General features: G+C 46.9%; 1 protein-coding gene across 4 annotated transcripts in view; it reads right to left on the reverse strand.

Moving 5' to 3' along the window:
• Positions 1-15,869, reverse strand: part of TRAPPC8 (trafficking protein particle complex subunit 8) — a 2,435,788-nt gene that overhangs the window by 1,156,271 nt on the left and 1,263,648 nt on the right. For all 4 annotated transcript variants that reach the window (XM_069620968.1, XM_069620966.1, XM_069620965.1 and 1 more), the window contains one exon: positions 4,180-4,288. In XM_069620968.1, the coding sequence (XP_069477069.1) occupies positions 4,180-4,288 (109 nt within the window). The remainder of the gene's footprint in view (positions 1-4,179; positions 4,289-15,869) is intronic.

Below are 15,869 nucleotides of genomic sequence, written 5' to 3' on the forward strand. Positions count from 1 at the left end.
GGGATTATTCTTTATATGTATCATTGAAAGCCGTACACCCCGCGGTCCCGCGCCATAACTGAACTAATGCTGCTAGGGTACACAAGAAAACGAATGTAACCATACAGAGGGCACATGTGAAGAGTGTGCGAGAATGCACTCGTCACGCGTGTATGTCTAAGCCCCTTATCTACCACCACCGTCACGTACAGTGGCGGGTTACTTTCTATGTACTCCACCAACCCTGCTACTACCTCACTTACTGCAAATGTATATGCATATAACTAAATACTGTAGTTGTTAAAACATAGTGTACGAATAAGGTGCCCAGACTGAATATAATCGAGACACATTCAGCAAAGTTGAAATGCATGTTTTAAAGTGATTTGAATAAGTATTATAGAGCGTTCAAATGTTTGTGATGTTTTTACCTAAAGTCGGCAACACACGAGGGAGATACCTTTGTGAATATGTGCAAGGCCATTCCCCCTCCCACCCTGCAAAGACTGCCAAACATGAGAGCAGAGGCCCGCGCCGCGCTGCTCCACCTCCCCCAACTAGACTGGAGCCGCTTCAAAGATGTGTAGCCCCCTCTGCAGCACCCAAGGCCACGGGCCGCCACCTGCATTATTTACAGCACAGCAGTAAACCCCTGCCTGAACCCACGCTTCTAAAGGCGCCCCCTCGTAAACCCCACAACCCACCAAATCATCTTAGACTTATGGCCCTGTGCAATCAGGACACCCAACACTGTGGCAACACACAGCGGCACATTTATAACCACATCTAACAAGACAGGGAGGCATGTACCGTCCGTCCCATGCCCTGAAGCTTAGCCCCTCAACCTATGGCCCGGTCAACAGGACACTGGTAACCTTGCCCTGACGAATGACCATCAGACCCCTCACAAGGTGAATTCCTCCTGTGTTGCATTAACCTGTAGAATAACCTATTGGAAGATTTACCAAAGAAGATAATATTGCAATGACTGAATGACTGCGGTGTGCATGGCCTAGGGCAAATAAGTCAGGAAAAGACATTCATCTCTGACACTGGCCGCGATGGCACAACAACACCGCCCGGATGAACTCTGCCAACCTGCCAGGCCCAGCCCAACCCACGAGGCTGACCAGTGACGTTCTCCAGCCACGGCCAACCACATCGCAGCAGCACCTATAGTTGTCGCCACCCAATCCCATTGAACTTGTGGCCCCTATAGTGTGTAGGTTCTTATGACTTTTTTGTAAATATATACGCCTGTCTTTGCGATTGTCAGACAGAGCGCTCTCGGAGTTTGCAGAGTTCTTTGCATGCCCTATTCTGGTTGATAAACTCCCATTTAAGCTCACCCGCACTCTGTCTTGGCTTTATTCCCAACCTGGGAGAGTCCGTCATTGTCTCTCATTGCGGGGAGGATCGTGCTGGCTGGGAACGCTCGCCTTCAAGGTCCTGTTAATCTTGTGAATTGTGCCGACCATGAAAACCATGACTTGCTCAAGTATCCACTATATGCAAAGCGCTGTCTGCCCTGGTTTGTGGTCTCTGAAAAATGGTTCACATGGAACTTATAAAGGAAATTTGAGGAAAATCGTGATTGTGTACGAATAATGAGCTTTTATTTATTGACACATTGCATAGCACCAGTAACAAACATAGGGATCAAAATGGTAGAAAGGCTGGAAAATGAGAGACAAACAGTGAAAGAGAAAGACAGACCATGCACAATAGGTTGACCAAGTACCATAACGGGGAGAAAAGCCACAATGAGAAAGTCCATGCCACGGTGTAAAGTAAGCAACAAGGACAAAATCCAAATCTGCTCGAAGTGAGATGTTATTTATGCTCTTTAGGTCCCAAGGTCTCAGACTTGGTTGATATGCGCCTTACTATTTTGTTGCTATCTCACCAAGAACACACTAAACCGTCTGCAGGTCACTTCACCCTTACAGATAGACTGCTGCTCAGACAACACCATGACCTTCACTACGCGCTATGCAAATGCTACTCCCAGCAGCTACCAACAAAGTCCCTTTACTTGCCTCACACTCAATACCAGCTACCTATATGCTGGTGCCAGGGACAAGGACAGCTCATCCCTGGCAAAGCTCATCCAGAATGGGAGATGGGGCACCGATCCACCAACACCAGTTACGGAGGAGCCAAGCCAGTCCAGTGAAAACACTGAAAGCTAACTTCAGCAGCTGCAGCAAGCAGTTGAGGATGTGCTCCTTGACTGGCTTTTACTTGTTAGGGACATGTGGTTTCCCTTGGCTTACAGTACCCAGGCTGTGCATGATTGTCTGCAGGGTTGCTCAGCGCAATTGCCAGAGGTTGAAGATTAATTCTAAACCTTCCAGCCATCACCTCCTTATTTTGCATCATCGCCCGAGTGGGACGGGTATGCCCAAATGTGGGTCCCATGCCTGCTGGGTTTAGAGACCCAAGCTACTCCTCACCGATGACGCCCATTGAGGCCGAAAAATGTCTGGGGATGCTTGTGGTCTCTTGCAGAAGGGATTTAACTTTGCAGTAGGGGCTGGACTGCCCCTTTGGGGGTGGGACCAAGCCTGATTTATGGTCTTGCCCCTTTCCGTAATGGCTTGTCAAGCCAAGAACAATGATCTGGAGGTTTAAGATTAATTCTAAACCTTCCAGCAATCACCTCTTTGTTTTGAATTTGGCCATGCAAGGCAGAGGGAATTTGCTTCCTCAGTCTTGCATGGCGCAGTGGGCATGCAGGCTGGAACAATGCAGGCCCAAAACGTGTATAGGGGAGCATCGGCGCCTCACAGTGCATTGCACATGCCAGAAACCAGGAGGTAAGAGGAGTTTCACACTTCCCCCTTCTTCCCGATTCTGGTCTGTGGTTGTGGGGAAGCCAGCAGGACATCCAACAACTGTGTGCCGTGGCAGTAGTCCCAAGCTGGAGCTGAGGCGGTGTGTAGTTAATGAAAAAAACTAAGTGTATGCAAGCATACATAGGGCTCTATCTGTGTAAGTGTGCTTGTTAACATGTGCACACGTCTATGAGATTGCCGTGTAGATCATGTAGTGTACGCGTGTGAATGAGAGAATGATTGGGCAGTGTGCATATTGTAGCATATGGGGGAAGATGTGATGGAGAACAAGTGCAATGTGTATGTTGTGGCATATGGGCGAGTGAGAGAAAGAGTGCAGATTTATATTGTAGTGTATGGGTGTACGGGTGTGCATGCAAACTGCTGACCAGGGTGGGCTGGGGAGCTGGATCTCTAGGTCCCAAACTGAAAGCTTAATACTCCACTGGCAATATGAGCAGAGAAAACATGAGTTCTTAGGTGGGGATACTGGCCTACATTGGTGCAGCCGCTAGTATGGACAGGTTTTCTTAAAATGGACATAGTATTTTTACTGGCATTATGAGAAAAGCCAACATGAGTGTTATGTGTGGATAAGCAATCTTGAAAATAATGTTCATACTGGAATGTGATGAAGGCAAAGCAATCCTGGAAATGCTCCTATGCACTGTTTGTCACCTGGCATCTATTGAATCTTTTCATGGGTTAATGCACACCATTTTAACCCATTTAAAGGCTGTCATGGGGGAGAGCAACCCTAAACACCCTTTTGTTGGTTGGGGCTCTCTCCTTACGACCAGTCGGTCGTGCACATTCATAACATTTTTATGCCTCTCCAATAAAAATCACCAGCTGCCACTCACTGCCACCTGCACCCGAGAAACGCGTTATGTACTAATATTGACTTGCTGGAAGTCTTACTTAGGAGCCGTTATCAAGTAAACAGGTGTTACCATTCTGGGGGCAGAATGTTGGCCTCCATGGATCCCCCCTACCACAATGTTATCATTGTCTCAAATGTAATAATTAAAGCCCACTCCAGTAAAAGCAAATAGACAATTGGGTACCAAAAGAGGAGTGTTACTTTATTCTTCATATACCATCACATTACTTGGTAAACACCACACCAATTCAGCCCGACTCCAAGCCAGCCAACTTTCAAGTGGCTTAGATGGACTCCTTATACATAACACACCCTCACAGCATTCACTCACAATGAATATTCCACCAAGAATGCTATAGATGGGCATATTAGATAGCACACTTACTTTCTCAAACTCATTAATGAAGGGGTATTTAAGCTTTATAAAAAGTTACATTCAAAATGCCATGGAAAAATAAAACGTTTCGAAATTTCACAAACCTTCTGATGGTCTTCGATCATGGCCAAAGAAAACTCTTGTAGCTGAAGTGTTAATATGTGGTAAAGGAAGCTGAGGTAAAGGGCCATCGGGTGACAGCTGACCCACATTCTGGGGAGAGAAAAGAAACTTTACCTAACAACAACACTGGTAAAGGGGCTTTAATCCCTCCCAGAAGAGCAATAGGTATCATTAGACACGGTACTCAGAACAATTCAACGTTATGAATGTGAGACTATTTTAATTAATGTTACACACCAGCAAGCAAGAAAAACATCCATAAATGCCCAAATACAAATATAGCATTGCAAAGTGCAGGAGCTGTGGTACACATGTACTTTCCTTTGAGAGAGCCCTGCAGCCACATTAGTGTCCCAGCTGTCAGCGTAGTGCTCCCGTGATGAGTGTGTGTCGCGCAGAGAAACCTGCCGCCACCGCGACAGGGCTCTCGGTCTGGTATTCCATCTTATTGTTGGGACCAACATGCTGAGTGCCCTGCCATCAGCGCCGCTCCCCACCTTGCCAGGCTGTACCTGACGGATGCAACCTAGGCACTGAGAATACCCTGCCCTCCTTACCTTAATCGGATTGGGAGGTGGCTCTGGCCCCTTATACAAAAGCTTAGCTGGGCCACAACTGGCAGACGGGGGATGGTTTTTCCATCTTTACCGCCCCCAACCGTCCCTCACATGCCTTGCAGGGCTGCACTGGCAGACTCAGCCCAGCTGGAACTTAAGCCACTTCAGATAGATCATAGCAAAAGCTCCATGCAGACTGCGATTTTACCCCTGCTCCCCTTCACCCCAGGTACATAATAGATTTTTAGACCACGTCCTCCACCTGGCTGTACCGGGAGTGATGGGTCCTGAAGACCTTCGTAATATATATTGGTCTATAAAGCTTAAATATTACAGTTCCGTAACATTATCGTCTCGCAGAGATCATCTTCCACCATGCATTAAAATCTGGAAAGAAAATTGGAGACTAATTATCCTAAGATCCATACCATAAGAAGTTCTCAAGAACCCTTAAACCACAATGAGTACAAATTAAATGTTAATGGAACTGCATATTTTCATAACCAGTCTAAAGAATCCTAACCATGCTGTTGTGCTATAGTTTAGTGTTTTTAAAGTATGCAACACAGAATAAAATGCGTTCATCAGTCAGCAGTAACAATCATGTAAACTAATAAATGGGTATTGTCACGAAGCAGAGTGGGATCCAAAAACGGGCAGAGGTTTATTAGAAATTCACAAAAAAAGAGGCCATCTGAAAGGGTTGAAGAAAAACGTTCAGGATGCCGGTTCGCTTGACAATATAGTCTCAACTTTTGGAAAGCTCACAGCTCCTCCCAGCACAACTCTGGGGTCCCTAAATGATGATCATGTAGGTTCAGAACTGCTTGCTGCTCTCCCTGTTATGGACCAGTGGAGCCCAGAGTTTTAGGAAGGAAAGGTCCCACGTCAGATCTTCCATGGCAGTTGGCTTAGATGATTACTTCTCTGGCATGGGGACCTGGCACTGCTCCCAATCAAACCACTTTCCCTTTCCTCCTTGATCGCTCGTAACATGCTCATACCTCCACCCTGCCCCAGGTTCCTTTTTTTGATACAGGGTTAAACACTTCCTCTCTCTTTCTATATTTTTGGGTTCCGACTTCACCCCCTTCTCCAACTTCTGCCCCGATGTTCCTACACGTGTCCTCATTTGCACTCTTCAAATTTCTCCTCCTTCATTGTACATCTTTCCTCCTCTACCACTTTTCCTTTACAGCTCTGAGCCACATCTAAACCTTTTTTTTTGTGTATTCTTTTTTTTAACACCCCTTCCTCATCCCCTCCTTTTCTCCAGGCACCTTCAGCCCCCCTCCCTAGCTCGACACTGCCACTCTTGTACACAATCTTCCAAACCCATGGTATTCCCTGGCAAGCTTTTATAGTCCCAGACTCCTGCAAACTGGTGCAGGCTATGCTGTATAATGCCCTTAGTTCATTTGTGATTGGTTCACTTTGAAAATTAGTTTTGTTTCATGTGTTTGTAATAGTGATGCACAGCTCTCCTGTATTCCTGCAGACTGAGGCCACGTAGTGTCATTCTGCTATCTTGAATGCTATTCCAGTCATGCAGAGGCATGCTGGAGCTCTGTTCATTGCAGACTGAGTAAATGTTAGGAAAGATTCCCATGTATGTGAAGTTTTTCCTCCAGTTGTGTGCCCCCCCCCCCAACTTTTTGCTACGGCTTTGAACCATAGTCTGACTTTGCCAGTGCAGCACATCGTTCTGCTGCGCTCCTCTGGGTTTTTCCGCTCACTTTGTTATGAGGAAACTGACATGCCCTAAAAGACAGTCAGTACTGTGAGACTTTGTTTCCCTTAGACCATGTCAATGTTGCAACATGTTGCAAGTGCACAATGTATCTTACAGTACAGTGCACTTGGGTCTTCCTGTCATTTCTAAAGGCCCTAGACACCCTCGAAGGATTTTTTAGAAGTGCTTGGACAGGGCTGGTGGCAGCTTATCTTTTCATGCAATGTTAACCCTTTCCTGCCAGGTAAGCCGTGTTTACTGTGTTTGGCACGTATTAGGTGGCCTGGCTCCAAAATGGCCATGCCACAAGGTTCTTTGTCCTATCCTTTGGTCATCTTGTCTCTTCACCTTCCCCAGGTCGAGCCGACCCGGGTCAGTCCTTATTTGGGCATGCATTCTCCCACGAAACTTCAAGCTTTCGCGGGCTTCTGCATGCCTTGTGTGTGTGCTTCCAGGGTGTGGGTTGGACTGTCTGGTTCCAATACACATCCTGGGTGCCAGCGAGTCTGGTGTGCTGTGAATGACTGGGACCACTTGATCCATGATTGGTCCACATATGGTGTGCCTGTATGTGAGCAGATCTCCCATTGTGTCCTCTTAGCTTTGGCGCGAAAGAGATTCTGGATAAGAGAATGATCCAAACAACCATACCATGTCGATCTCTTGAGTTCTCACTGAACAAGGGATAGGATCCAAGTATCCTGAAACTAAGAAGCCAAGTCGAGAAACCACTGGTGACCCGCTGGAAGGTTTGGCACTGTAAGCCTGCTGTTGTCCCGCTGGACTCCTCTACATCTGATCGAACTAGAAGGTCTGCAAAGACGCTTCGACCTATTGGAATAGTGGGACTAACTATTCTCGGCACCTTCATCAATCCCTGCAAGTAAGCCTTTTCGGAAGTGTCCCTGGGCCAACCAATGGGCTGACCAGCTTGCGCAGGACCCCCCCCCCCCCCGACACCGCTGCTGTTTCGAGGAGACCCTTGAAACTTGGTGCATCGCTAGCTCTGTGTTCACGGCACTCTCACACCGATTTTCATACACTTGGCGTTCCCAGGTCTGGAGTAATGAGAGAGAGTCTGATCCGGAGTGAACACGGTTGCCGTGTCGCACAGCCGTGGTGACAACCTTTGCAGGTGCGCTGCTGTGCCCCCTCTTGCCCCTGAAGCCTGTTACAGTGAAACTGGCCTGATCCATCCACCAGGAGTGGAGAAATCGCCACTGTCCCGTTTGGGAATCAACACTATAACTTTGCTGCTGAAAGCCACAGAGTCGCACAATTGCTGCATTTGAACCTACAACCGAAGTGGACTCGACTGCCGAAGTTTGGTCTGTAGTGCGCCAGGTGTCCGTGAGTACTTACAACCCTTACCGGTGGCCCCTAGCGCATTCACCTGTTTTTATGCATGAGTGGCCCCTGAAGGCACCTCTCCTTTCCACAGATAGCCTGAGCTATCAAACCATTCCCAACTCCTGGAACCTGTTCTGCCCCTTTGGATAGACCCTCTACAAATAGTGGGAACTTATTCTGCATCGCTTCACCCACCTTCCTATGCTGCTACCGACCCTACAAGGGACCCCGTGTTCGCCTATCTGCACTACCGCGTGCACCAGCATTGCAAGTACATTTGAGCAATAGGCTCCCCTCTTCTTAGGGACTGGACTGCCTTTCAGTTAGGATTGTGATTACTGCAGAAGTGCCTAAAGACTCTTTGCACTACCTGCTTCCTTTCCTTTTTAGGTGTGGACCCATTTTGTGCATTAACCCTTTAGGCCTCTTGGTCTTGTATATATGTATTTGAATAGGATTTTGTTAGTTTAAAAGTGTTACTGTTAATTGTGTTGAAAATCTAAGGCCTTGAATAAATGTATTTGTGTTTTTGATATATATACACCTGTGTGCTCATTGAGGTCTTTCAGTCACCCTCACCACTCCTGAGACCTAGTCTTGACCGCCGCCAATGCTACCTTGATTGGTCTGGATTGTCCAGAAGGTTACCCTGTTCCAAAAAACTAGGCTGACCTTCTGAACCTCTGCCCACCAGGTCAGAGTTCAGAAATCCATCTTAACAGTAAGCAGCAATCAGAGTATGGCATCCTGCAGGAATGTATACACTGTCTTTCCGCACTGTTAAGCAGTTTTATCCCTACTGCAGAATATTCTAATCGTGGGGCTTGAGGTGAAGGGAATTCTGGGCTGTTGACAGGCAGTGTTATGTCTTGGGCATTTCTTAAAAGACCAGGTATGTTTCGGTTCACCTGGCATTTCCATGCATCAGGCATGAGGCGTGATGAGTAGCCAGATGATTCCCCCCCATACCAACTGTGACGGATCAGAAGGAGGACGCGGACACTGATGACATTTCCAATATATGTTTATAAAATAATAGGAATAAGTCCTATCTGTCGCTAACACTAGTGGGTATTTCCTCCCTATACGAATAGCTAAGTTGCTTGTCAGTCGTCAGGAAACGTCCAAAGTAACAAAATCCGCTGTTCAAACTCTAACCCTAACTGATCCTACCACCAATCTAATAAACTAAGATCAAGAGAAGGACTCCCTTCCCCTGATGGTATAATGAACTTTAACTTTCAGAGTTCCTCTCAATATCCAAACTTGAAATAGTCTCTGGTCACCCTTCTGTACCAAGTCTTGTAATTATCTCACAATATGTTTGATTCGTCCTCTATCTTGATGTACTGTCCTCCAAAAGTCTTTGCTTGGACTGTTTTTGGCTCTAGGCTGTTTAGACTTCTGCATATTGGTAAGATCTGTCAGGCTCACCTGGTATCCACAGGGACGCCACCCAGCCGGGTTACTCGCTGGTATGCTTCTCAGCTTTGCCTGATGTGGTCTGCGGGGAATGTTCTGCCTGAAAATACAGGAGGACTGTGTTCAAGACTGACCGACTGGGGTAACTATCCTCCCTCCACCCCCGTATGATTTCAGTCCCTCTGGCACCCTCTCCTCACCTTGTGGTAGAATTAGGCTTGCTCTCCGTCCTGCCTTCTTTGCAGGGGCGCGTTTTCTTTCATGGGCGAGTGCGATCCAGTTACTTCACTGACGCCAGCCCGTTTTATATTGCTCAGGTAGGGTCTTATTGCTGTTCTTTAGTTTTGTTGCTATCCTGCATGCCTTCTTTGTTTAAAATGTCTCTTTTTTCTCCCTTAGGTATGTGGAGCTTCAGCGCTGTGAACTGGCTTGGTTGAGCCAAACTGGTAAATGATGGCGCATTAAGAGCGCTATGATGCGGTAAGTAAGCGCTATGCGCAGCGCTGCAAAGTCTTGCCTTTGCTAACCTGTGTTTTCCTTCCTTGTAGGTCACAGCGTTCTTAAGCGTGAGTGGCATGTCCGGATTGGTGCCAGCCGAGAGGCGACCAGCCAGGTAAGCCTTTTGAGCAGTTCGTAATTTATAAATGTGTCTACTATTTCTTTAAAGTTGCCTCTATCTTCCCGTTTCAGGTCGTTCTGTCCGGGAGGCGTACCGATTCGAGGAAGCTGTTCTCAGTAGCTGCGAGTGTTTAACGATGAAGACTTCAGGTAAGATGCTGCTACTAATGATGTTCCTTTTGTCTCCTTGCAGGTTCTGCTTCTCCGAGGTTCGAGGGAATAGCTGGACACGGTGAGCGTCACGTTGCAAGCTGCAAAGTAACGCAAAGCGTGTTGTCTTGCTCGGATGTGCTTTAAATAGCCCCAATAAAATAGTCCAGGTAAAGTAGTCCCTAAGCTATCTACACCCAAAACACTGGACCGCATAGCTTGGTTCTTAGGAACCAAGCTATGTGGATGCCTTCATGTTGGCTGACAATACAATAAAGTAGTTCCCAAGCACATTGTTTTTCATGGTGTATGAGCCTGGCGCCATAGGTGCCACGACTGGCCCCATGAGGGCTTTTGAAGAGGATGCCAGGCTTTAGAGGCCCGAGTCCTGACTCCACCTGGCCAATGGGTTTGCCAGAGGGGGTTTTGGGCGAGGCCCGTGACAGAAATACTCTCCTAGGTGATGTACCTTTTCTGTTTCCGTTTCTTTTATCTCATAGGCTTCTCTTGTCTTTACTTCAAAGAATTTTCTCTCACATAGGCAATACTCAGACTTTCTTACATAATCGTGCCTCATCTCCCGCTTCCCATGTAACCTTATCCCAGTTTTAATTACATCTTTCTCAGGACCACTCAGGATTCTCTTTCTCAGACTACTATAGTTCAAGTTGTTCAATTCTAAATTTTGAGTTTAATCAATTTCACTAGGACGAGTTCCTTTCAAATTATAACAAATCCCCTGTGGCCTCCTGGTCGTCCCGTTCACCCAGTTGCCTCTCTCCTTACAGGAAGCGTCTACGGAGCTTGCAGTCGCTCGGGACCGGTTCTTTTCTCCAGCTTCTTTGCCGGCTTGGCTTGCTCTCGTCGGCATGCTCGTCTTGCTCTCTGTCCCAGTATCGCTTCTGATACATGGACAGGTTGCTGCACTCTCAGCTGGATGGTGTCAGTGCTATTGATGGGGCAACCTGCCCACCACAAAGTATCTGTGGTCGCACCACCACCGGAATCAGGGTTCTCTTCCCCTCAGCTTCCTCCGTCCTTCATGCACTGGTGCTTCAGCATGTCTCTATATAGCGCAAAGCAGTTCTGAACTCTGCAGCCTCCATGACTCTAATCTGCTCTGCTACTGTCGGATGTTGCATTTCCAGCGGGGCTCCCTGTTAGGGAGAATTCTCTCTTTAGGCTGAATTTCCTAACCTAGTGAGTCCCCCAGCAGCTTTGCTGGATTTCTGGAGTTTGTTTTTTTCCTCCTGCCAAGAGTGAGACTCTTTCTCCCACTCTTGGACATGATTTATGGTATTCCTTTGACTAGTAATGTGTTTTATGGGCTATGGGGTCCTTTACTCCATAGGGTCTCATGTGTTTTTCCTATGTGTGTTACACAGCACCCTGCGTGCAGTAACACAGGGGTGTCATAGTGACACCCCACCATAGACTCCATACCCTGGGACTGACTACCGTCTCCCAGGGCATGTAAAGTCACCATTGTCTTTACTAGTCCCAAATTATTAACAGAAACCAGTACAAACCATCATATTGTGGACGTACTGGTCGGGGCAATTCGATTGCCCCGGGGTCTGTTAGTCGAGGGGGCACGTCTCCATCCCCCCTGATCGAGTTTTGGCTGGTGGCAGTGGAAACTACTTTTTTATATTCGACCGCGAATATTATCCTATGGGATTTTCCCATTGTTCGAGGCTACCAACTTTAATTATTTAATTCTCATAGCCTCGAACATACCGCCGGTTTATTTATTTAATATTAATTCTACGGTTGGTATTTTTTGCCAAGACTCGATTCTAAAATGGCGTTTGTGTTCTCTTCTGTGACTCCAACCCAAGTCGAGCCCTTTGTTCCACCTTTTGGCGGGCTTCTCCACAGAAGCCTCCAAAAGTGGTGCCACTCTGTCTGGGTACCACAGGAGGTGTGGGAGGGGGTTTAGGCACCCTGGACTGAGTTACCTTGGTAACTCAAGTCGCACTCTTGTGTGATTGGCCCAAGTGGTGAGCCGGCCGGCTCACCACTTAGCATGTTTGATTGACAGCTAGGCTGAGTGAATGGGGGTTTTCTGCATAAAAGCAGGGCTTTGGGGACTGCAACTTCAGAAGTCGCCACAGGACCTGCGAATCCGACGAGGGAGAAGCTGAGCCGACCTACCACGATGACACCACCGGTGGAGCCCTGCAGAACCGACTCATCACTTCCCGACGACAGAGAAGATCTCCCGGCTGGAGAGGCTTCTTCCCCTAACTGGTGGGCACAACCAGTTTACATTTCTTTCTTCGCACCCCAGCCCGGTTTGTGGTCGAACTGCCCGTGCCAAGCACCCCGACAGCCGGATAGCCACTCACCACTGAACTGCGAACCAACGGACCGCTCCTTGTACCTGAGAAACTCCACGGCTGGTTTCTTCCCTGGCAGTGCAACAGACTCCTGTCTTGCTCCACGACGAGATCCTCTCTTCCCCCGGGCGAAGCACCGACTTGCATCCGCTGCCAGTAACAACTGCCCCCGCTGGAGCGTTCTCACCACTTTAAGGTACCGTGTCCGCCAGGCCTCCCTTTCTTAAGATTGCAACAAGGTAATAATAACTCCGTAACCTTCTGGACTGGGCTGGCCGCCTTGACCCTCTAACTGGTCCCTTTCTTTGATCCAACTCCTTTTTGAACCATTACAAGACTTTTGTGCGCTGCAACCGTGTGACCTTGGACACATTTCGTTTCGATCCTTTTAAAGTGGATCCGGCCTACTGACTCTGAATTCACGGTTTTATTTTGCCTTCTCTCTTGTTCTGTTCTTGTAAAAGTGTTGGGATCTGTTACAAATTGTCCTCTGCTTTTCTCTCCCTTTTTAAAACGAACTATTAGAGTGCCATCTACGTTAAGCGCTCACCGCTGTCTGAAAATAAGTGGGGCTTTACTTAAGACTTGTCTAATATTCTTTTAAGGGAGTGTATATCTTTTAGTGACCGTGTTTTTGAATTGCTTACTATTAGTGCCTGTGTGTTTTTCTAGATGTGGTTTTAAATAAATAATTATATCTTTTACACCAAGCCCTGGTCAGTGTTTACTTGTTCTATTGTGTGCTCTTGACCTATTGTGAATACTCTGTATACTGCATAACTCTTCTTGAGGGAGGTCTAACTGCTCAGCCACAGCTAGCAAGTGAATCTGTGTGGTACAGACTGCTACCAAGTGGGTTTACTGCCAAACACCTGTAGTCCTAAATCTTTTGCAGTGGTCCCAGAGGGAACTGCACAGGTTTCTGCCTAACACTCCCATGCTTGTGTACACGTCTCTCTCCCTGTTCTGCATGGCCTCTATTTTTAGCCTCCTTGTCGCAGTCAATTGGTAGTTTTTTCTTAAAGTGACAGATTCTCTCTCTTAAGCCAATCCTATAAAGGTGGTTGAGTTTTGCACATCGGTTTATCCTATGTATACCATCACAGGGAATGGCTTAGGGAGTTGCACAGTGGAACAGGAGTGTGTACCCAAAGGGAGAGTCTGTCCCAGTTAGGTCTGTGGTGGGTCAGGAATGAAACTCAGACACAAGTTAGTCATGTTTTTGTTTAGAGACTTTTATTGAAAACAAAAGGGTTGGGAAAAGGGCCCTCTGACCCTGCTCCAAAAATGATGGTTCTGTCTGTGTCAGGATGTCAAAATCAAAACTGTCCTTGTGCCCAAAGGTTCTATTATGACCCTCACACTGTAAACTAAACTTTAAGGTGAAAAGGGAAATGTCTTTAACCTTAGGTGATTGCAAAAGAGTTCGGAAAGGAAGAATAAAACCGCTCCAACACAAATGTTCTCCAAGGGTGAAAACGCTTGGCTCCAGGGGTGGCTCCCTTCCCCTGGAATTCTCCTCAGACAAATTATTCTTTGTTTAAACAGCTCTTTGTGTCTTTCTTGGCTCACAACAGTACTTTTATTTACAAAGCTGGATAGCTTTGCAGTTCCACTTCTTTCAAAAAAGTTCCTTTTGTCTGGTAAATACAGTTCTACATCTCTTATTATGACACCTTGTACACTTGCAACTCCCTGGTAAACTCTCCTGCCAGGGCTTCTTGTAATTACACGTTGTTCCTCTTACTTCCACAGTTGTGTATACCCACCTTTTATGGTAAATTATTTCTCCTAGATACATCATTCGATTTGGATTCCCCACATATTTGTATTCCATACAATCATATCTTGATAGGAGCCTTATTTGTAATATACTTACTTGTTTCTCATTCAGTCTCTTTACTTTCTCTCTTTCTGTGGCTTTAATTATTATAGTTTGTATTTGATGCGGTCGCCGAAACGCCATGTGCCCCACTGTGTTTGGGTTGACTCACCGGCCCTTGTTGGCATTCTCGGCCCCAGTCTTGCTCAAGCAGTAAATGTGTACAGCCTGCTTTCCTCTCTGGACTGCTCTTGATTCGCTCCAGTGTCTCCAGTAGCCTCGCCTCAGCATGCCAGTCTCGGTCCAGTTCCTGATAGGTAAAATGCTGCTTTCTGCGATTGCCATACACCCAACAGTTTACCACTTGCTCCTGGCATGTCTGCCATACACCCAGAAGTTCTTGACTGAATGGTGTGTCTGAGGGGCGACATGCCCTTGCAGCATTTCTCCTCTGCCCTGCTGGTGAGCTGCTCTGCTCCACCAAACTAGTTCGTGCTTTAAAGCTTCACAATGAGACCTCTTCTTCCAAACACCAGCAGACTCTATGACTTGGCCTCCAGTCTTTAAATCTCCTGCACACAGGAGCACTTGGAAAAGAAATAGAATGCTCATTGAGCTTGTGGCTCATCTTATTCTGCATTGGTTTTTCCCTCTTCCTCATGCCAGGATTTGGGTGATTGTGGGAAAAGGAGTCCATTGTTGTTGGGAGATTGAGATTACTTGGAAAATTACTTTCAACAGTTCTAAAGGATAAATCAGTTCTATATGGTGAATAATTAGAACTGGGAAAGGTGGTCTTGGATCTTCCATATTTTAGACCCAGGATGGAAGTTTGATCTACAGTTGTGGGAAAGGGTTTCTCTAGTTTCCACACCAAGGGGTGTAGATGTAGGGCAATAGGCCATGCGGGTATTAAGGGGTCATCTTCACAGGCAAATGGGGGATACCATGTCGCATCCAATGAAGCCATGGCATCTCCCAGATGGATTCCTCCTCTCATGTGATCCTCCCTCATATAGCCGCCCCCAGGTCCAGGATCAGGTAGTGGCTCCCGTACCCTGGCCACATGGGAGGAGGTTACCACTGGGGAAATCCGTGAAGAATCCAGTGGATTCATCACAGGTCCCACCTGCCTAGATCTATAGGGAGGGTCTTGTGGAGCAGACTCCCCTCCCTAGCCCAAAGGGGCTGGAGGGAGATCCCCCTTGTGGAGAATGGTTGAATTCCCTAAATTTGTCACACAACCCTCAGTACAACATCGCAAGGCCAATGATGGTACCCAGGCCCATTGCATAACCCACTACCCAGCTTAACGATCAGGCTGAGTACATCAATCATAGTATTGACTGTCCTTACATTTTTATAAACTAACCAGAGACCACAGAAACGGCAAGAATCCCAGGGGCATATCACCTACTCCAAAGGTTGAGAAGAAAACTACTAAGCATAAACACATTTGCCATTAGTTACTTACTGTGGGATGGAGTACAGCAAGCAATCAATGGACAGCTTTAGGATCAGCAAACTGCTGTTCACAGAATTTGCCTTTACTATGCAACAATGTAGCTTTGAAATATAGTAAACTTGCAATGACAAAACTGTAAACTTGCAGCAAAGTGAGCTACATTATTCTGGAACCTCTAAAGGTGAACACTGATTATAGGGACATTATTCTTCT

The sequence above is a fragment of the Ambystoma mexicanum genome, chromosome 5q (genome assembly GCF_040938575.1).
Source record: "Ambystoma mexicanum isolate Mex_15411 chromosome 5q, UKY_AmexF1_1, whole genome shotgun sequence".
NCBI classification, from domain to species: Eukaryota; Metazoa; Chordata; class Amphibia; order Caudata; family Ambystomatidae; genus Ambystoma; species Ambystoma mexicanum.